This window comes from Alligator mississippiensis, chromosome 2, assembly GCF_030867095.1.
Source record: "Alligator mississippiensis isolate rAllMis1 chromosome 2, rAllMis1, whole genome shotgun sequence".
In the NCBI taxonomy this organism is placed as follows: Eukaryota; Metazoa; Chordata; order Crocodylia; family Alligatoridae; genus Alligator; species Alligator mississippiensis.
Genome location: NC_081825.1, coordinates 150,878,110 through 150,899,452, shown reverse-complemented (window position 1 = coordinate 150,899,452; position 21,343 = coordinate 150,878,110). Strand labels below are relative to the sequence as shown.

At 43.7% G+C, this 21,343-nt stretch overlaps 1 protein-coding gene across 1 annotated transcript; it reads right to left on the bottom strand.

Annotated features, from left to right (window-relative positions):
* Positions 1–1,085: 1,085 nt before the first annotated feature.
* LOC109283333 (dentin sialophosphoprotein) lies at positions 1,086–11,620 on the bottom strand. The gene is made up of 3 exons (XM_019488133.2): positions 11,474–11,620; positions 4,738–4,806; positions 1,086–3,230 (listed from the first exon to the last, which is right to left on the bottom strand). The coding sequence occupies exons 2-3, from the start codon at positions 4,789–4,791 to the stop codon at positions 2,316–2,318; spliced, it is 969 nt and encodes a 322-aa protein (XP_019343678.2). The 5' UTR covers positions 4,792–4,806; positions 11,474–11,620; the 3' UTR covers positions 1,086–2,315.
* Between the last annotated feature and the right edge of the window lie 9,723 nt (positions 11,621–21,343).

The window sequence follows — 21,343 nt, the reverse complement described above, 5'->3', positions numbered from 1 at the left end:
ATTTTGAGAGGTCCAGAACATCCCCAGTTGTTAATGATTTCAATAGGTATAGCACCTCTAAAGATGACTCTGTCTCTGAATACAAGCGTTCTGGACTTCTGAGGTTGCTGAATCAATAGGCCTAGGTGTGATGTTTCTCTTACCTAACAATATTGTGTGTATATGCATGTGTGTTTTTACCTAACTAACTATTCAGTCAGTGTAAATCTTAGTAGGAGCAAACACAGAATCATAGGTGGGCAGTAGGGCTATGCGAAGCATCGGTAGCTGATTTGATTTAGAAGAGATTAGGCCCAATTCGGGGACTGAATCTCTGAATCTGAATCGAATCAGGAGACCAATTAAAAGCTCTGAATTGATTTGAATCATTTGAATCAATTCAGAAAAGCTTCAAAAAAGATTTGTCTGCTTCAGAGATTTGGCCATAGGCTAAACAGGCAGCTGACACAGCTGCTCCAGCTGGTAAATCTGTTGGGGTTGGGGGGGGGAGGGATTGGGGCTGGGGCTGGGACAAGCTGCCCCGCCAGGGCAGAAGGGCATGTTACTAGGGGAGAGTGGCTGGGGGGGGGGGATGTGGGCACAGCAGCGCTTGAAGCAGGGGCTATGCCCTGCTGCCGCTTGCCCAGCTGGGGCGGGAGGGGCAGGATGCGGGCGCAGGATGTGTCCACACAATGCGACAGCTGCTGTGCAGGTACCAGGTGGATGGGGGGTGATCCCCATTGCCCCCCACTGTCCTGTGCTGCACAGTGGGGATCTGCCATGAGTGCTCAGAGGCCCCAATCACTGTTGCTGCAGCTGGTGAGTGCTGGGCTTTTTTTTTTTGCTTTTTTTTTTTAAGTGCCAGGAGGCTGGGGCCAGAATCTCCAATTCTGATTCAGCCAAATCAAATGGGGACAGTGATTTGAATCACTGATCGAATCACTGTCCTCCGAATTGACTGAATCTGAATCGAATACTTCCCTATTCACACAGGCCTAGTGGGCAGCTTACACCCTGGGCAGCAGCCATGCACAGGGCAACAGCAGTGGGGGTAGTTGCTATTTTTGTGCCCTGCCCCCCCCCCCCCCCCAAGTCAGTGCCTGGTGCTGATCCCCGACTCACCCCCTTTAGTTATACTACTAAGCCAACATTTCTCCAAGATCTAACTGCCAAAATATTTTGTTAAACAGAAAATTACTTGGAAGCAGTACAATATTGCTGCATTTCAGCAAGCATAAATTGAAAAATAACCTGAGGATATGAAAGACGTATAGGCAAAAATTATAAAGAGGAATGCTAAGAAGTGTCATTAATTCAGCTTATTAAACAATGATCATTTTAATGTTGATTAAGAGATTATACTTTTCTAAAGAAATTTAAAAATACTTGAATAAATTCTGAGACTTTGCAGTGTTGGCTAAAAGTTCTATGGCTTCATCAAAACATTTTGGAGTCTCCTGAACTAAAAACAAAAGATTTGAAAGAAATATCTTCTCCAAGGGATACCCAAGTCAATGAAGTTGCCAGAGACAGCAGAATTTGAATCTCAGATGGCAAGTGGTAAAAGCAGATATTCATTCATTTGTTTCAGAACCAGGCATTGTTAAAACTTGTTCATGCAGGCAAAATTATGCAGCGACCAAAACAAATTATCATATTAATTTGTATGCCACACCTCTGCGAATGAGATGCACACTTTGTTTTGGGGAGGCAGAATGAAGAAAAAGATTTTCTCAGAGTCTTCCCTGCCTCCATATGGACTCAGCCAGGACTGAAGAACACTCCAGGAGCATGAAGCACAGGTACAATACTGTCCTCAGCCTCACTTCCCCTCCCCCTTGCTGCTTGGCCAAGACAGCTACTGCCAGTTTGGCAGGGGCTGTAAGAGGGGTTAACCTGTAGCTGTGTTGGCCTTGCAGCAGGGAGAGGAGTGACAGGGTGATGGGACTCTACCCCTGTTTCAGGAACCCGGACAGTTCAGCCCTGGCTAAGGTGGGGTGTAGCACAGCTCCCTGCTGCCATCCTGGAGTAGAAGTAAGCTTCCTTGCTTAAGACATGCACCCCAATTTTGGATGGCTGATTTTCAAGGGAACGGTGTGTGTGATATGTGACTCAATATGGCACGTGGAGTCCTTTAGAGCTCAGCAGTATTTCTTTTAAAATACTGCTAGAGGCTTGTGGTTTCAGCTACAGCTGCTGCCATTTACCGATTTAGCTTTAATCACCTGCATTACATGAATTACTCTCACTGGCACCTGTGTGTAAGACTAGTGCCTTCTTTTTTATTTTGTGATTCTGCTACCAGTATTCAATATCTTGGGATGTCACTGTTAGACTTATGGCAAAGTACTGTCTTTTTCACCGGATTTCTTAGAACTGCTTGGATTCCTGGGATCACTAGAGTTGCTTGAATGACTGGAATCTGTTGAGCCACTGGAGCTGCTGGGAGCACTTAACTCATTAGTATCATCTTGACTAGATTCACTTGAACTCTTCAAGTCACTGGCCATGCCTTGGCCATTTTGTTGAGTAGACTGCCCAGAGTCACTATTGCTTTCTTCCTGCTGACTGAAGGTAGCTTCATTCCCATCACTGCTATTACCTGCATCCTCCTCTTGCATGGCTTCATGACTAAAATAATAGGTGTCAAAATGAAAATGGCCTTTATGTATTTCATTGTCCTGTCTCTCTATATTAAAGTGGCTGGCAACGTGGGGCTCTACCATATCTTGCTTTTCAGAAGAGAACACCATTTCCTGAGGCATAAACTCCTCTTCTCCCAAAGCTGAATCATGCCCTACATTTTTCCAGTTCAGCTGTTCAGAATGATTTTGTTCAGTGTCATTTCTGCTAACATGTGGGTCTATGTAAGGACTGTTAATGCCTTCTCCTCTTTGGAGCTCAACATTATCATCAACACTTTGTGTTCCCTGGATATTGTTCTCAGCAGCATCATTGCTCTTCTGGAAACTAGTGTCCTCTTGGTTTAGCTGATTATTAGATTTATCCTTATGAGTGCCTTGGATATTGCTATCAATGGTAGACACCTCTTCAGTCTGATCCAGTCCACTTGTAAACTTAATTAATTTTGTTTCCTCCAGGTGCCCATAGTTTCTTTTCTCACCACTTTGTTTGTTCCCCACATCATTCTCAGAGCTGTTGCTTAAGACTTCTTTGTCTGTGTCAATGACATTAAAACTGGAAATGCTTGCCTCATATTCACTTCCAGGTAGACTGGCACTCCTTTTAATCTGCCAAAGGGTCACAGCAGATAGCAGTATTACTTTACCAAATCAAAATAAATGTATATCTTATTTAACATCACAAGATACAATAGCGCTGAAGAAAGTAACTTCGACATGCAAATTAATTATTATTAATAATTTTCTAATAGTTGGGAAAATCCACTGTAATTTGCACAATACCCATCATTCACTATAGAAAGATGTTAGTTAGAAGACAATGAATCCAGCACCAGCATTAGACCAGTAGAAGAGTCCTTTGATATTGTAATAGTAACAGGTAAATTTCAAGTCAGGGTTATTTCCCCTTACAGACTTCATTAGGAGCAGTTTGATTAAAGACTTATGATTCAGAATTAAGAGTCCAGTGTATATAGTTAAATGCAAAGTCAGAAATTAATTTACTCATCACTTGTTTTTGTTTTTTTTGCAAAAAAGGTTTAAGTAAAATTAAAAGCATATGAACACAGTATCAAAATAGTGTATCAGTGTTATAGATATAAAACTGATACACTATTTTGATACTCTGTGTGTGTGTGTGTGTGTGTGTGTTTAGAGAGAGAGAGAAGAAAGATTCAGACAATTTAGACCTCTCTGATGAAATAGAAGAGATAAAAAAAACCCCCAGCATTCTTTGTTAAATTTTGCAAATTCACCAATTTACACTGCGGATGCAACTACAATATAACACATGGAAATAGGACAGTCATTTCAGTAATGGACTGAATGACCATTTCAGGACTAGCTCATGAAATCCCTGTAAATTCCTAAGTCTTTCCATAGGCAGACAAGGTTCCTTGGGTGAATTTGATATCTTTTATTAGACCAACGCAAATGGTTGGAGAATAGTTATTAAGCAAGCTTTTGGGTTCAAAAACACTTCGTCAGGCTAAGGAAGCTTCAGCTCCTGGAAGAGCAACAGCAACTACTGAAGCTTCCTTAGCCTGACGAAGGGTTTTTGAACCCAAAAGCTTGCTTAATAACTATTCTCCAACCATTTGCGTTGGTCTAATAAAAGATATCAAATTCACCCAAGGAACCTTGTCTGCCTATGTCCTTAGACCAACACGGCTACAACCCAAACCCCTGTAACTCTTTCCATGACACTTGGACATAAGCGCCAAAAGTGCAAACCTATGAAATTAAGTTTGTTCTCAGCAGTCACTTCCCAGTTCTAGAACTCCTTCTGCCTTGCAGCCTGTCAGAGCAGGGGAGTAGGGAGTAGGCATCTTCTGGAAACATTTTAAGATCTTTTTATATGGGCAGGAGGAGTCAAGTTTGGCTAGCACTGTTTGGGGAATCTATTTTTTGTAGTTTTTTATACACTAGTCTATTTTAATGTGTTATCTGTTTTTAATAATGTATTTAATTTTTAACTGTAAGTTTACAAATTACAGTTAAAAGCCTACCTGAGCTGTCTCTGGGGAGGGTGGCCTATAAATCTAAAAAGTAAATAAATTAATGGATTATACCAATCATTTTAGTGCAGTATGCCACTTTGTTTTTTCATACTTACTGGAGAAGCAGAGGTTATACCTAGAACATGTATCATCAAAAGCAGAATATTCATGTCAGAAACTACTTCCTATAAGAAACAGAAAGTTTATTACTTCTTATCTATGCCACTATATAACAGAGACATAATATTTGATAAACCCAGGTGGGCACATTGTCAAAGCACAGGATTTAACAAAGCAGGTTGAAGTACACTGTCAGAAAGCTACAGATCTCTCTTTAGCAGCAGGTGTTGGCACCACCCTCTAGGATATCCAGACTGAATCACAATACTGAATCATTTATGCTATGTGTGGCTTGTTAATTTTTGCCTTTTATTGAAGAGATGTGTTTGTTTTGATAAAAAGTAATGGAGCTTGGGAGAGAGAGGTCTATATCAGAAAGCTCTTGGGATAGGTCAGATTAGGACAAAGTTGACATGGGTTGATGTTATCAGAGTTAACAACCTCCCCACAACCCAAAAAAAATAATTCCAGGCTGGGGACATATTTGGACCAAACCACATGTGTTTGCTCTATTCATAACAAGGTGACAGCTTTGCTTAAGCAGGAGACAGCAACTTCTGACACGGAGCTGGATCTGACCCACAAAAAGGTTGGATCCAGCCTGCAAAGGTCCATTCTACCCAGGGGCAGCACAAGGGAGTGGAAGCAAGCAGGTGCACTAACTATGCTGCCCATCCCCTCCACAGCAAACCCCACTGCAGCCCTCCCTGCACTTAACCAAGCTGCAGAACTTCCCTCTCTCCATTGCCAGTGGGGACAGGAATCACTGGTAAGAACAAGAACATGTGGCTTGGGCAGCTCAGGGGATGGAGATTTGCCTATCCCTGTCTTAAGCTACTTCCTTCTTTTGCATCAAGCAAACTCTCATCCTTCAAACCCCTGCATAAAATATTTTTTGTTACGGGCTTCACTTCAAGTCTGAGCTGCTTTCCAATGTACATTTAAAGCCTCAGGTGTATCTGATGGATCTCATCTCCATCTCCCTTTTTTCCAACTTCTGTAATCTTCTAAGTAAGAGAATGTCTCTAAATTATAACTTTTACCACTACATCTTCTCTCTCAAAAACGGCTACAAAAAAATCGATTAATTCCAAAACCCATGAATACAAATCTAAGGAGGAAAGGTTACTAGCACATCCCTCTGAACTGAGTCTTTACCTATCACTTTCCTATTTCCCCTTTTCTGCTGCTCTTTTAACAAGTCTCTGTGATTATCTCAGGAGGTTTCATTTCTTTTTCAGACCAATGAAGTATCAGATCCAGTTTCTGATTTGTTTTTGGTGGGAAGCTTCTCCTCCAAGTCTTGATAGACTTGAGTCCTTATGCTGGGATCTAACTGATTTGCACTTTTGCCAGTTGTGCTTCTGCTCAAAGTTCATTAGGTCCAGACTGCTGAGACTGATTTCCTTTTTCTGCATGATAGTATTTGCATGTGTGTCCATAGGTACATTTTCTCCTACGGACATGGTTGCTTCTTGTGTTCTGGAACAATTGGTTTCTTCCTAAGAAAAATGTCCAGATTTGGGCAGTGACAACTGAGAAGATCATCTGAAGGCATGAATGTTCTTCTACTGAAAGCACACACTTAACTGGATTTGGTTTATCACAAGGCACCAGATGTGAAATTGATGTAATCTCCTTAGGTACCACAAGGAATGGGAGTTTGTCTACTCTGTTCTTATACCGGATGCTATCAGTGCATCCACCTTTCACTGGGCATTTATATACATGCTCTGGGCAAAGGGCAGAGCTGTGGGGGGGGAAGTGCACTTTAATTAGGGTGGCTCCAAGAGCTGCTCTAATTAAAGTACCTGAAGCATCTCATGTATCAGTGTCCCTGCACTGAAAAATGGCGGAGGGGGCACTTTAACTAAAGCTTGTCAAACGAGCTTTACTTAAAGCATCCCCACTGCCATTTTTCAGCACAGGGACGCTGATACACAAGATGCAAGAGCCTGCTGGAGCATGGTAATTCCCATGTTCCAGCAGACTCAATTAATCCCACTGTAATTACAGTGTGTTGGAGCAGCCTCACTGCTTATGTATAAGAGCCCTTTGTTCCCAAATAGCAAGTTACTTTAATGCTTGTTGAATTTGCTTTTGGTTTCAATTTTAATTTTCTATATTGATGCTCTGGTGAAATAACTGGAGCTCCAGTCTCCAATTTAAATGGAAATATGGTTCCTTGAACTTCCACTGGCAAAATCCAGTCCCTTTCCTTGATTTTGCTTGATTCTACCATACCTATATGTCAGCTGTATGCACTTGAAAGTTTTATGCTTGGGATCTGCAGCACCTGGAAAAAAGTTCCTTTTCTTATAGTTAGAACAGGGCTTTCCATGTTACATGTTACCATGTTTGTGGCCATATTACTTTTCACACTTGATTCACATCTACTTCTTTCCTCTCTCTCCCTTAGCATTCTCCTCACCAATGGAAAATTCCACTCTGTGAGGTGGCTTCTCACCAGTAGAAAATTCTGCCCTGTAGGGTGGCTTTTTCTTGTCATATTCTTTCATACCTACTGCCCCTTTGGGGATATTCAGTTCTGCAGTCTGCACCTCCACAGTTTCAGCTGCCCTGTACATTTGGATAACCTTTTCTAAGGACAAGTCTCCCTCACACAAAAGCCCTTCTTGTATTGTAATGTCTGCAGTGCCATAAATAATCCTATCTCTAATCAGAGATTCTGTCAAGTTCCCTAAAGCACAGTTCTTACTCAACCACGTTAGTTCAGTACTGAGCTATACTTTCTCTTCTTGTTTGTTTGCACATAAAAAAGCTGTGTTTTTCAAAGCTCATTCTTTTGGTGCACAGTAGTCCTCAAATTTAGACAGTATTTTACTTAAATTCATATTCTGATCTTCCTTGAAAGTAAAGTGTTGTAAACAGCCAAGGCTTCTTCTCCCACAATATGCAAGAATTGACTTAGCCATTCTTCTCTTCCGCCCTCATGGCTGTTAGTTACCGCTTAAACTTTTGTCTGAATGACCTCCAGTTCTCTGCTATATTGCGTGACATCAGAAGGGCAGGTCAAGGTTAAAAACTTGACTACTTTTCTGTTTACTTAGACTATAACTGTGCCGGAAGATCACTTAAAGAGGCCCCTGTCTTCCATGTGAGTGCACTGCTCAGTTCAGAACTCAAATTCTTTGAAGTTCTTTCTCATTTATCACTTCTGACATCAAAAGGATTGTTGGGTTCAGTAAATGCAGGCATATGTGAATAAGAAGAACTAAACAATGAATTTTATTGTGGAGCAGTAAGTAACCTTTGCTGACCCTTTCTCTCTATAACTCACGTCTGCTACCTAACTGAGGGACCATCTCCCACTTACTTAAATTGGGCATTCTAAATTAGGGAGTATCTCTAAACTATGACTTTTATCACTAGAGTCCATAGGCAGCTATTGAGCCAAAGCTCTCTGCCCGGTTGAGTAGGGAACTTTGCTTTATTACAACAAAGTCATTTTTTAATACAGCAACATCATTTTTTTGACATTGGTATATGTCAGGAATGACCACTCCTTTCTGTTGTGCATTTCCTTTCAATACTGCTATTGAATTAGCTCATAGAATACAGTAATTTCCTTATGATTCTGCTATGGAATTAACTCGTATATTATGGTAATGTTTACTGATATATACCTCTACCTCCACCTGGCTCTCCCACAAAAAATAATTATTACCAAAAATCAGGCCAAGTTAGAGTATTCATTAGTTACTACAGGCAGCTCCAGTCACAAATGTATCTTATATTTGTACATCCTTTGTCAAAGAGCAATCATATCTATTCAGTTTTACTTTTGTTTTCCTAATCTCAAAAAAATATAGAAATGAAAATACAAAAGTAATGTGTATGAGAGTGAGCAAGTGCATGTCTATGTACACCTGTGTGAGAGAAAGACAGAGATATGCTGGAGTGTTGGAAGAAGATGCCACAACTCAGAATTAAACAGCTATTTTATCTATATATGGAAAATTTCTTAGTAATTTAAGGTGCAGTACACAGAACCCAATGCCAGATTTACATAGCTGCATCACCACATAATTCCTAGGTGGATTCCAGTGCAGTTAAAATGGGTACTCATGTGAGCACTTCTAATCTTTTATTTTGTTCCTTGTTAGGCATTAGTGGTATTCATGTGAGACCTCTACTTGGCAAGCAGCAGGTTGTTTAAAAGAGGTCTCATTAAAATCCTCTTAGTTTCCCCATCCACTCATGTCAATAAGCCTTTTGCGAAGAAAATGCATTTTTTTAAAAATACCATTGGGAAGCATTTTTTAAAATGCATTGGGAATGCTTTTTTTTTTTAAATACCATTGGGCCTCCTAATGATGTTTACTGTTCCAGGAGAGATTTTCTTAGATTGCAAAGCCTCCTATTTGTCTGTGTGTCCTTTTACATATACAGGACAATGTCTCACACCAGTTTAATCATCTCAGAAGTGCAGCCAAACAGTCTGCCAAATCAGTGCACACTGTCAGCCAGCAACAGGTTTGATTGGCTGTGGAAGCATCTGCTATAGATTACTGTGATACTCTTGTTGCCTACTTTTGTTCCCAGTGGTTACAGCACAAACTGTACAGATGTAAGCCTCAGTCATCATAACAAGGTCTCAGTCCTTACGTGCCACCCAAAACTTTAAAAAGTCACATCAGTTTGCCAATCCTGGCTTTGTGGTTTGCTGAGTGATTTAGCACTAAAATGAGCCAAGCCATCTGAAATGTTTTACTGGTATCATACGGTCCACGCTGTGGAAAACCATAGGGAGGTGGAAAACATGTAATGATGGCCTCTCCTCCCCTCAAGGGACTTTCTTCCCAATTCAGGAGGGAGAGGAATTCTCTTTATGTGGCTCAGAAAGAACTCCTTGCTCTAATAAAAGGGCTGGAAACAAAACATCAACAGACGACAGATTGCCAAGGTCAAAGCCAAGAGATTGTCAAGGTAGAGACAATGTTCTCCTCCACTTGGTAAAGGCTATGGGCACTTTATAGGATGCCAAGGGCAGCAATGATAATATCCCACTGCAGGTGCAATTGAAGCAGGGTAGAGCCTCTCTTACGAAGTGACTCTTCCCAGCAAGACTGAGGAGTTTGTATAAATAGTGCTGGGAACTGTTAGATGGGCCTTGAATCAGTCTAGTGATAGAGGGCTTACATCATTTCCTGGAAGAAACCAAAATCGGGAGGTTCAGGTTGGATCTGTTGTTACATCTGGGCCTAAATCTCACTAGCACCATCAGAGCAGTGGAAAGGCCTTTGTGAAAATGTGTTTATTTCCCCCCACCAGTTTATGTAGGGGATGGGACAGGAAAATCAAGTACATCTGTTTTTTCAGCACAGGGGGTCAGCCAGATCTAACAGTTTCTAAAAAACATATTTCATTCCTTGGATACCACTGGCTGAAAGAAGACCCAGGAATCCAGGTGATGACACCAATGCCTAAAATAGCATTACATGGCCACAAACCCCGGTATTTTCCTACTTTTGAATCTGTTTTGGGTGCTGAGGTGACAAAACCAGGGAAGAGTCCACACTTCAACCCTCTCAGAGGTTTGGGGAGACTAAGGTGAAATGTACATCACAGAGCATGTCCCCACAAGCAAGAACGTGCTTTTCCCTGGGGACAAACAGCAGTGGAACAGTATGTCCCACTGCTACTTCTCCCTGGGGAACGCCCATGCATGTGCACTCTGGCACACAGCACGTTACCCCAGGTGGGGGAGGGGAGGCTGGGGCCAGCACCTGGGCTGCCCCCAGAAGCCTTACCTGGGGGTGCCAATGGCTGCAGCTGCAATGATCCAGCAGCAGGGAGCCTGGCTGGCAGCCAGAGCATGGGTCTAGCTGGCCAGGCTCTGGTTTTGGGTGGCACACGCTGCTGTCATGTGCACTGCCCCACTTTTTTTAGGTGCAGATTTTTTTGACACCAGGATCTCCACACTGCAAATTAGCAGTGTTGGGAATCCCTGCATATGGGGTGCATGCAGTATGCAGTGCTACTGAGGGGTCTGTGGCGCCATGTACCGCAAGTGCACGCTCATCTGAATGCACCCAAGGAGTCTGAACTTCTGTGGACCAGACTGTGATCCATCCTGTGTCAACCACAGGAGCCTGTCCTGTGGTGCACAAAGGCCTATCCTTAGTTGTAGCCTCTATTTCTTCTGAAAAATGAAAGAGAGGGGAGGAGGTTCTTGACCTGTCTCTCACTCCCTGCAGGACTTAAAGCAATCTGAAGGCATATCCACCCTGCAGTCACAACAATGACTTCTCAGTAGGTCATTTAGCCTGCTATTCATGCCATCACTGGCTTTGGTATCTTTACTTTAAACATACACTAGACTTCCTTGTGGATTACACAGTGACTGCACAGACTGAGCAGCCCCAGGAAAGAGATTGTACCTCAAGCGTTAGAGTCTTGTACTCTCTGAACTGGGGTATCTGGAGCCCGGCTGCCACCTACACAGGTTATTGTGCAGATTACAAAGCCTTCATGCCAGACAAAAAAAGCAAAGGCAAGGTAGTCACTCCAGAGACTTCCTTTCTTCAGCAGCAATACAATTTCCCAGTTAAAATGCAGGCACAAATACAAACATCACAGAAGCAGCTTAATAAAGACGAAAATAAAGAACATGCGACCTGTTTCTTGACATTAGCATTTCATGAAAACAAATACAACTTTGAGTTTTACCTGGTGACCTCTTTAAAGGCTAACTGAGAACCCACATACCTTTCTGGAGCACCACAGAGGAGGATCTAATAGAGAGCAGCCCTTGAGGAAATTTTCTAAAGTCTGAAGAGAAATCTGATACAATGTTGTGCTGCTTATGTTCTTTGAGTGTCAACACCTGGACATATGAGCTACCCTGGTACTAACTTGCAGGAATTTAAGCTTTGTTTGAGCTTCTAAGCAACCAATTGTAGCACAGTAACTTAAGTATGACTTCACAGGGTCTTATGCTAAACCCCAGTAATCTCCCACCATAGACTCCAAGATGTGTTCACTTGCCCTTTTGTACTTGAAATTATTTGGCTACATTCCACAATATATGACATCCTTGTCAAGACGCTGATGTGAACTACTAGAAAAGAGTATTTTTCATGAAGCTATTTATATTTGTTAATACTAAGTTATTAATTTAGTTATTTCATTTACTTAGTCATTGACATTACTATTATTAGACACACATGCCTATATTTTTCAGAGTAATATACAGGCCTGTTGTAAGTGAAAGGTAATGGTCTGATGCTTTATTCCTCCCAAATTCTTTTAATCTTCCTCTGAACATTAAGTTTCTGAATAGTACCGACATAAGCCTTCATGCAGCTCTGTTGCCCAGATTATCTTTAAAAATCTTCTCATGATATTCTTCTTCTCCCTTCATGCAGTTCCCTTACTGTACTTCAACAAGTCTGTTTCCCTATATACGCTTGGAATGAACTTTGCTTGAATGATGATTGTGAAAACAATAATTTTACTGTAAATGGCAATCAAATGACAAGCTATAACAAGCTGGAAAATTTATCAGTACATCAGTCCCATTTCTTCATATTACAGTGGCACTCAGCTGAGCATGGCTGGGAGGATGAAGTAACACTAAAGTTACGAGTTTAATGAGGAGGGATGTGTACTTGCTGGTACTTACAATAAAGTGAGCACAATGAGATTTGAGGTTTTGGGCAGAATTGGCAGATATCAATCTCCCCAGTAATCTGGGTATCTGAAATGGCTGGAGCCCATCTTTGATACCATATGACAGGACTTTTACCATTGACATCACTTAGGGCAATACTGGCCCTTGAAGAGGCTAGTATTGTCATTTTATAGAATGGATTTTTAAAAATAAGGCCAATGGGATTTCACTTATTTTTCTTTAAAACTTTGGGGCCAAACTTAGTCCACAGCTGTGCATGGACATCAATGGATCTTCACTGGGAAGATAAGCATGGTACCATATTTTCTCCCATACAACATGCACCTTTCCCCCACAAATCACCTCCTGTAAATTGGGATGCATGTTTTAAGTGGGGAAGCTAGCCTTCACTGGGAAAGGAGCACTCCTGGAAATTGTACATATTATGCAGTTGCCATGATGGCTGACACTTGTCCCTGATCAGCAAACTGAAGGGGCAGAGTCTTGTGTTAAGCTTCTTACAGCCATTGCTACTGGCTGAACACTGTAGCTTGTGCCTGAAGCAACAACTGAGCTGCTGATAGTATGTTGATGAGGCTTGTTATGTGGAAACAATACTTTATTTACATGAACATACTGTATATAAAAAAAACTACTTACAGGAAAGAACTAACAGTCTTGCTACTGACCTTTGCAAGGATCTGGGATCTAACTTTTTATAACAAAGTCCCCTTGGAAACAGTGTCCAGGAAGTGTGGCATCCCAGGAGACAATCTGAGACACCAGAAAGTTCCTGATTATACACTTCCTGGATGCTCTATGTTCCCAAGAGGACTTATTCTAGGTCACGCAGCCATAACTCTAGAAAAAAATCTTTTTTCTACATTCTGCTTCCCCAAAAACAAGTCATGTGTTATATCTGGGGGCATGTTGTATGTGAGAAAATATAGTACTAGCATTTTTGGTTTCTTTTTTTTTAACCCAAATCTAAGTGAAGAACCCAGCTTCAACAGCATTGTCATCTTAGTCTTCCTTTAAAGACTAAAAACTGGTTTGGCAGTTACTATTAGAAGCAATGACACAAAACAAAACATCTGCTAAGTATATTCCAGTAATATTCATAGCCCCCTGCAGTCTACAGCAGCATATAAACATGGGATGAAACAGTTCCCGCTCCAGAGAACTTACAAATACATGGGTAAGACAGGTAGCAGGTCAGGGAAATAAAAAGTTATCATCTACATTTTATAGCCGGAGAACTGAGGGACAGAGGGCATAGCCCCTTAAAAGGGTCCTGAGTGACACTCCAGCACTGTTCCCAGGCACTCTGTCCATGGATGCATATTCTCAACCCTAATTTAATGGCTGGGAGCAAAGGGGGAGGAACAAATGAGCAGAGCTTGTGTCCAGCCTGTGGTCATGGACTCAATGGTATAGACATGGCCACAAAAAGAATTCTTGATTTCCAGTCTGGTGCCTTAACTTAGGCATCAGAGTAGCCTTCCTCCAGTTCCTTGAATATACTACTTTAATGTAGTCACTTTTCTGACTGAACTGTGCTTTGACTTCTACACTCCAGATTCACAGAAGGGGCAGAAAATTGGTCAGCTTACACTGACCCTGAAAAATAATTACACATTGTGCACATACACAAACACCTATATAATGAAAGCCTTACATTACAGTACCCATTATACTACTGAAAAAGGGAAAGTATTTAGGCTCTATATCATGAAACTAATTATTGTTTTGCAGCTGAGGCAGAGCAGGGTTTCAAATGGGAGAGGATTGTTATCACCATTCGGTTATAGACTTTGTTCTTGTTTATAGAGATTTGGTCACTGGTGCTAAAATACAACTGTGGCTCGCTCCTACCTTATATTTCAGGATGTCACCATATAATGACATGGATGGCAAGTCACTCAGTAACTATGCTGCTGTGAATTATGGAAAATAATTAAGGGAAGGAGAAGACATACCTTACATTTTCTGCAAGTTTTATGTAAAACTTCAGAGGGCAAAAATTACCTGGGGTATAAACATGATGCAGAGTTTTATTGGTCATAAACGTGGCCCAACAATCTTCATTGTAACTAGACATATGTATAAGCTTGTACACAGGCTAATCACAAAGCCCATACATCACTGGGGGGCTTATAGGCTTTGCAATGGATTTAAGATGTTAAGCCAACATTTTAAAAAATCAGGAACCTAAGGATAGGATCGTAGGTCCACATGTAGACACCCCTGGACTTGAGTTTTGAAGGCACTCAGTGGCACAGAAAACATTTAAATGGTTATTTTTTATTTGGATAATTTCTTTTAAATGTTTCGATCCATTTGTAGTGTTTGATTTTTATGAGTTTTAGTCACAGATATGGCTCTAACATTTTTCTTCTTCCACCTTTTCCCTGTTTGAGAGGAAGGGAATCAAAACTATCCCAACAACAACTTATTTACTAAAGCGTTTTAGAAATGTCTGCATCTGACAAAAATCTTCCCTCGTCAAACTAACCCAAAAGCTTGAAAAGACACTAGAATTTCTGCACAAATTTTTGTTTCTTTCAATAAGACAATTTTAGTCAGAAAATGTTTTTGATAAACAAAACAAACCTCCATTTCTGAATGGACAACTGTCAACTGCTGGTGTAAATCCCACTTTTATACATGTTACTCCTTTGTACAAGCAAAGGCAGGGTTTGCTAGTGCTAATGATGAAACGCTTATAGTCAAATGTTATATTGGGATGGCCAACCTTTTTGGCAGGTGTGCTACAAGTTAAGCCCTCCCCTACCCCTGAATGCTGCCATAATCCCTGCCGCTCCAGAGGTATACCTGATAGAGTTGGCACCCTGGGGCAATGGAATGGAGACCAGGGGCTCAAACCTCTGGCAGCAGCTTCATGGAGCAGAGCAGGGGCAGGACACTGCTGCAATACTGCTAAGAACCAAGTTAATCCATCCCTGGCCCCACAACTGTTGTAGTTTTATATAGCAAATTCAAATCCCTAAATTTATCAGGAGCCTCACAGCCAGGGAAGAGTTAACTTGGCTCTTGACAGTGACACTTGACCCCTCCTCTTACAGCTGCACTCCATACAGACAGTCAAAAAGCCTGAGGCTGAATTGATTCAATCTTTTCAGGTTAGTCTAAAATGCAGAGATTAAATTGAAACAGAAGTGAACAGACATTTACCTTTGATTCGGTGAATGCAGCCACATGCTTACAATAGCCAGGACAGAAGCTGGGGGGTGCTAGAGCATGGGCTGTGTGTTCACTTCCTCTTCCTTCCATCCCCAAAGTCTCTGGGATTTGCAGCTCACGATCATAACAGCAGGACCTTGCAGGGTTGCTCATCGCTTACTCTTCCTGCTTCCAGGTGCCTCTGGGATTTGTAGTCCACAGTCACAGCCAGCAGTAAGTTTGAACAGTAAGTTTGCCTCAGGGGGCAGCCCCCCCCCCCATCCGTCCCTGCCTTTGTCAGCCAGCCCTCACTGCTCCAGCTAGAGAACAGAGGGATGGGGCCAGCCCTGCTCTCTGGAGCATACAACACAGCCCAGCCTAGGGTGCTGAGGGACTGTGATTTAACTTGAACCAGGAAGGGGTCTGGGACAGAAGTTTCATAAACCAGTTTGATCCAAATCAATTAAGTCTGATACTACATTCAACCAGGTTTATCTTAAACCAATTTCAGCCATTTTGAAACTGGTTTATGTGCACTGAGCTTCTGTTCTATTACAGTTTAAAACCAGTTTCTGATCACTTAACCTGGTTTATGTGTAGCTTCTGTCTCTAGCCCATAAGAGCGCTCTGCTCCAGTCCAGCACTTCCCTTTACTGAGCACCAAGACTTTCATGCCACACACAGCAGCTGCCCATTTACCACTTGTGGCATGCATGCTGCAGGTAGGCCCACCCCTGTGTTAGATGCTGGCTTTGAGTGCATGGCCCTCCTACTCTGAGCACCCACAGACCACAACAAAAGGTTCTTGGGAAACTCATGCAATAGTAAATGTCTTCCACAGGATCACTTCTGCTGACTTTTTATGTTAGAGTACAATTGTCTTCCTATGGTGAGGAACACAGTTATAATTGTAGCAGAGTAAGGATTAAAGCCACATGATGAAAAGTTGGCTCCTCCATCATGTGTGTTTGAGATAAAAAATATCCCAGTTGTGTCACAGATTAACAGAAAATTAGGGCTGGAAGGGACCTTGTGAGATCATCGGGTCTAGCCCCCCCACTTTGGGCAGGAAAGACTGCTGGAGTCAAATAACCCCAGCAAGTTTTGTGTCCAGTCTCTTTTTCAAGATCTCCAGGGTAGGTGCCTGCACCCCCCGCCGGGAGTCTATTCCAGAGTCTGGTCACTTGAACCATGAAGAAGTTTTTCTTTATATCAAGTCTGAAAGCTTCTTCTAGGAGTTTGACTGTTGCTCCGGGTTTTCCCCTGAGGCGCTTTGGTGAATAGCTGTTTGTCTAGCCCCTGATGCTCTCCCCTGATATATTTGTAAGCTGCCACCAAATCGCCCTGAAGTCTTCACTTTTCTAGTTTGAACAGTCCTGTATCTACCAGCCTTTCCTCATATGGCTTGCTCTTCAGGCTTCTAAATCATATGCGTGGCTCTTCTCTCAAGCTTCTCCACATCCTTCTTGAAGTGTGGTGCCCAGAACTGGACACAGTACTCCAGCTGCAGCCTCACCAATGCCAAATAGACTGGGAGAATAACTTCCTTAGTTTTGCTTGAGATGCATCGGTTGATGCATGCCAGCGTATTGTTTGCTCGCTAACTGTAGCATCAAGCTGGTGGCTCATATTCATTTTACGGTCAATTTTGATCCCCAAGTCCCTTTTGGACGTGGTGCTAGCTAGCATAGCACCACCGAGCCTGTAAGTTTGTTGCAGGTTTTTCCTCCCCAGATGGAGCACTTTATAATTCTCAGTGTTGAACAGCATCTGGTTTTGGTCCATCCATCTAACTAATCTGTCTAGGTCTACTTGAATCATCAGCCTACCCTGATGCATGGTCGCACTTCCAAACGGAGTAGTGGCAAGGCTCTGGGTTGGAAAGTTGGGGCCCAGAAAACCCCATTTTGCCCCCACAAGTTCCCCTTCCTCACACATACTCTGAGTGCTCTGATTGAAGTAAGGGCCTAAATCTAGGCCTCGGTGTGGCATGCCAAACCCGTTTCAGGGTTTGGCATGCCACGCTGAGGCCCCAACTTTCCGACCCGAAGCCTTGCCACTACTCTGTTTGGTTCTGGGGACCATGGCAGCTTCCAAGTGTCATGGTAGAAAAAAAATTCCTGGACCCAGGGGTCCAGCCGGAAGCCTGGACACATACCTAGGCTTAAACTTATGACTCTATTGCCCCAGATTCAACATACTCCCCTCTAGGCCAAACAAGCAGTCAAAACAAAGCTCACTCCCATGTCTCTGCCTTCCCCAACCCCACAATCACGTACATACATTTGCCCACCTCCAGCCCACACTTAATAAATAAAATTTAAAAAATTCAAACCCTTGTCAGACGGGCCTGTGCCCTGCAAGAAGAGGCCAAAGGCAGCCACAAACATCCCCCTTTTGCCTGCCAGCATCGTGCACTGCCCAGGAGATACAACAAAAGCCTCCAGGGCTGCTGGCTTCTTCGTGCTTGGGCCTCAACAGTCTCAGTGAAAATGGGTTTTTTCTGTTCTTTTTGCATTTTGGGACAGCCGAGACTGTTGAGGCCCGAGCGCAAAGAAGCCACAGGCCTGTCCATGAAGGGTTTCATTTTTTAATTTATTATTTATTTATTTTTTAAGTGTGGGCCAGAGATGGGCAAACGTATGGGTCCTCTTGACCGGGACCCATTTCTTTTTTTCAAACTAGTTTAAATCCACCCCCTTAGCCAATGGCCTGCTCCCCTTCTATGAATTCCTGCCCTTCTCTCCTCTCAGATCAGACACATCTGACTCTTGCTGCATCCAGGGGACCTGGCTGTTCCATTCTTATCACAGTGCAGGGCCATTGGCAGAAAGACACCCAGAAACCTGCTTTCAGTGTAATTCTTCAGCTGCTTGATCTGGCTGTGGCCTCTCCGAGGCTGGTGCCTCTTGCAAAAGCAAGGGCTCACCTAAGCTTGCCATAAAGGAAGTGGGTCCTAGAGTGCCGGTCCTCAGATTTTAGGTTGTTTCATTTTATTTTGGAGTTGAAATCCAAGTCTCCTCTGGAGATACTCAGCACAAACAGCTCCTGTACTTTTGAGGCTTTCCCAATTGCAATACTTGAGAAATCAAGACTTGAACTGCTGGGTTGGGGGGTGCATAGTCTTTGGTTGCACCAGTCTTAAAGGTTGGGGGGGCAGGTCCTGTTTCAGCCCAGTGTCATCCCTCCCCATTTCATTTTCTCTTCCACTGGCCTCCTGTCCTCTCAGTCTGTCATGCCTTTCCTGTGCTGCGCTTCCCGTCCTGGTCTGTCATTCTGTTAGTTGCCCTGATATCTGCATCTCTTCCTTTCTCCCTCCGTTGTTCTGGTATCCTCCCTTCCTTGCACCCTTGTTCTGTCATCCCCATCCAGCCAAGTGACTGCTGCTGCAGCTGCCTCACACACACTCCACATAGCCCCCCCCCCCCCCCCCCCCCCCCCCGCCCTTCTGTTTCCTGCTGCCTCTTCATCTCTTGACCCCTACCTTTTGGACTTCTGGTGTCTCATGCTCTTTTTCCTCATTTCCTTATCTGCTTTGCAGTCCCCTTTTCCCTGCAGTCTCCAAGGCAGTCCTCATGCTCTCCTCATGGCCATTGTCTCCCTTTTCCTCCTCTCCTCTTCTTGGTTTCCCCCACCTTTGCTGCTCTTCCCTGTTGTGCCTGTTCCCCCCCCCCCCCCCCCCGCTTCCTTCTTTTCCCCCGGTATCTTTGTCTGCTCTGATCTGTCAGCTCTTAGCACCTAGGCTGTCAAGCCTTGCTCCTCCTCCCACCTCTCTGCCCTGGGTTTCTTGTCCCCAAATTCTGCCTTGGGGCCCTCCGTGGTGCATTATGTGCCAATCTTGTCTGCTATTCCTTCTTCTGTATCCTGGGCCCTGGTTCTTGTGCTTCTCCCTTGACTCTAATTCCCTGGTCCTTCTACATTTCCTGCCTTAGTGTGTTGGATCCTGGGCTTGTGTGGATGCCATCTCTTGGTTGGCTCTTTTCCCCCCTCTTCTTCCCTCCTGTCCCTTGGGATGTAGCCACCATGTTTGCAGAGGCTTTACATTTGAAAATCTTGGGGCTTGCAGTCAGTGGGATTCCAAGATCATAGGAGTTCTTGGCATTAACTTGTTGCTATAGAGCCTGGAGGTTTGAAGTTGGGAGGAGGCTTAGGCTTGGTTGCTTGTGGCCCAGAGGATTGGGTTGTGGTTGCATTGGATGGGTACATCCAGAGTGGTGGATGGGGTCGTTTGATGTGGTTGGGATGTGGCAGAGCTAAAGGTTGTTTAGTTAATTGGAGTAGGTAAATCTGGGGTGCGCAGCTTTTAAGATGTGGAGAGGAGCGCTGATTTAATTGGACTGTTGGCAGGTGGTGGGACAGGCCTAGTTTAGGAGCTGACAAGGAGCCTGGGGTCAGTCCTAGTTTAGTTGGGAGCTTTTTGGGAGCTGAGGGTGGGGCCCCTTTTAGGCTTGTGCATGAGGTTTGCGCTATGATTTCCTTGCCTGCTGCCTTGGGATTTGGGGTGTAGAGTTGGGATGGGGGCACTGTGCATTGGCCAGTGTCTGCACAGCTTGGGATGTGGTGGTGGGACCCAGGCTTGTAGATGTAGCGCAGATACTGATGGGTGAGGTTAGTCTGGGTTAGGTCCCTTTTCTGTCCTCCCCAGTCCCACCTGCTTCCCTTCCTGCTTTCCGTTTCTGTAGGTCTGTCAGGTCTTCCAAAGTGCGCATGTACCAAGGTGCACACACAGCTCTCCTTACACACACATGCACGCTTACAAACACACATACGCACATGCACATACTCGTGAACACTCAGCATCAAGGGGGTCTGTAGTGCCCTGATCCTAGCTGGGGCAGGGGGCTGAGGTCTGCTCAGTGCCCAGTGTTGTGGCTCTGACCTTAGCTTGAGCTTTGTACCACACCCAGCCTCAGTCTCAGCCTGGGTGCATCTGCACAGCCACTATCTTGGCCTGTAGAGTCTTGATGGTACCTGGCATATTCCCAAACTCATGTGTACACTACCTGTTCTTGGCTTGAGGGAGGTGCAACACCTGCCCTGGCCCCAATACTTGACTTGTGACTGTGTCCCATGCCTGGCTTGCTTCCAATCTCAGCCTGTGCTGGTCTCCACATGCGGCTGGTCTGTACAGGACTTAGTGCAGCGCTCATCTTGACTGGGGAAGTCAAGTGTGCTCCTGATCCCAGCCTGGGGTGTCTGCCCCATCTTGGCTTGGGGGATCTGTCCAGTGCCTGGCTCTGCCCCGATGTGGACCTAGAAGGTCTCTGCAGCAGCTGCTGAAGCCCTGATACCATCCTAGGGGTCCATGCAGTGACCATTACAGCTCCAATCTTGGGCTGCAGGGTATGCACATGCCCATTGTGGCCCTGAGCTCAGCATGGGGCTTTGACACACGTGTGTGTGTGAGTGTGGTACAAGGGAAGCACGTATAGGAAGGCATTTCCTCTGGTTGACCCATACACTTCCTGAGACAGGTAGAGTTCATCAATACAAATCAGGAATCTATGCAACCAGTCAGATCGGGCCAAGTATTCTTCCCAGGAGATGGAGATATCAAGTGTATCCAGCATTAGGATTCTCTGATTTTAGCACTTTGTTTAAGCACTCCCATTATAGTCAACTAATTATTACTTTATCTATTGTCATGTTATAGTACACTTATTATTCATGCCCCATCCATGTTTCCACTGAGAAGTCTTAGCCTATCTGCTTCAGCAAACGGAACAAATTCACTGTACGTAGCATTTTGTAGATCAAGGTAAAAAGTTATGTATGTGTCCCTA

What these genes read in the sequence shown, in the direction of transcription:
- LOC109283333 (XM_019488133.2), bottom strand. Translation starts at nt 4,791, where the DNA reads ATGAATATTCTGCTTTTGATGATACATGTTCTAGGTATAACCTCTGCT. An exon ending in GTATAACCTCTGCTTCTCCA is followed by an intron (nt 3,231 to 4,737) that starts GTAAGTATGAAA and finishes ACCCTTTGGCAG; the next exon opens with ATTAAAAGGAGTGCCAGTCT.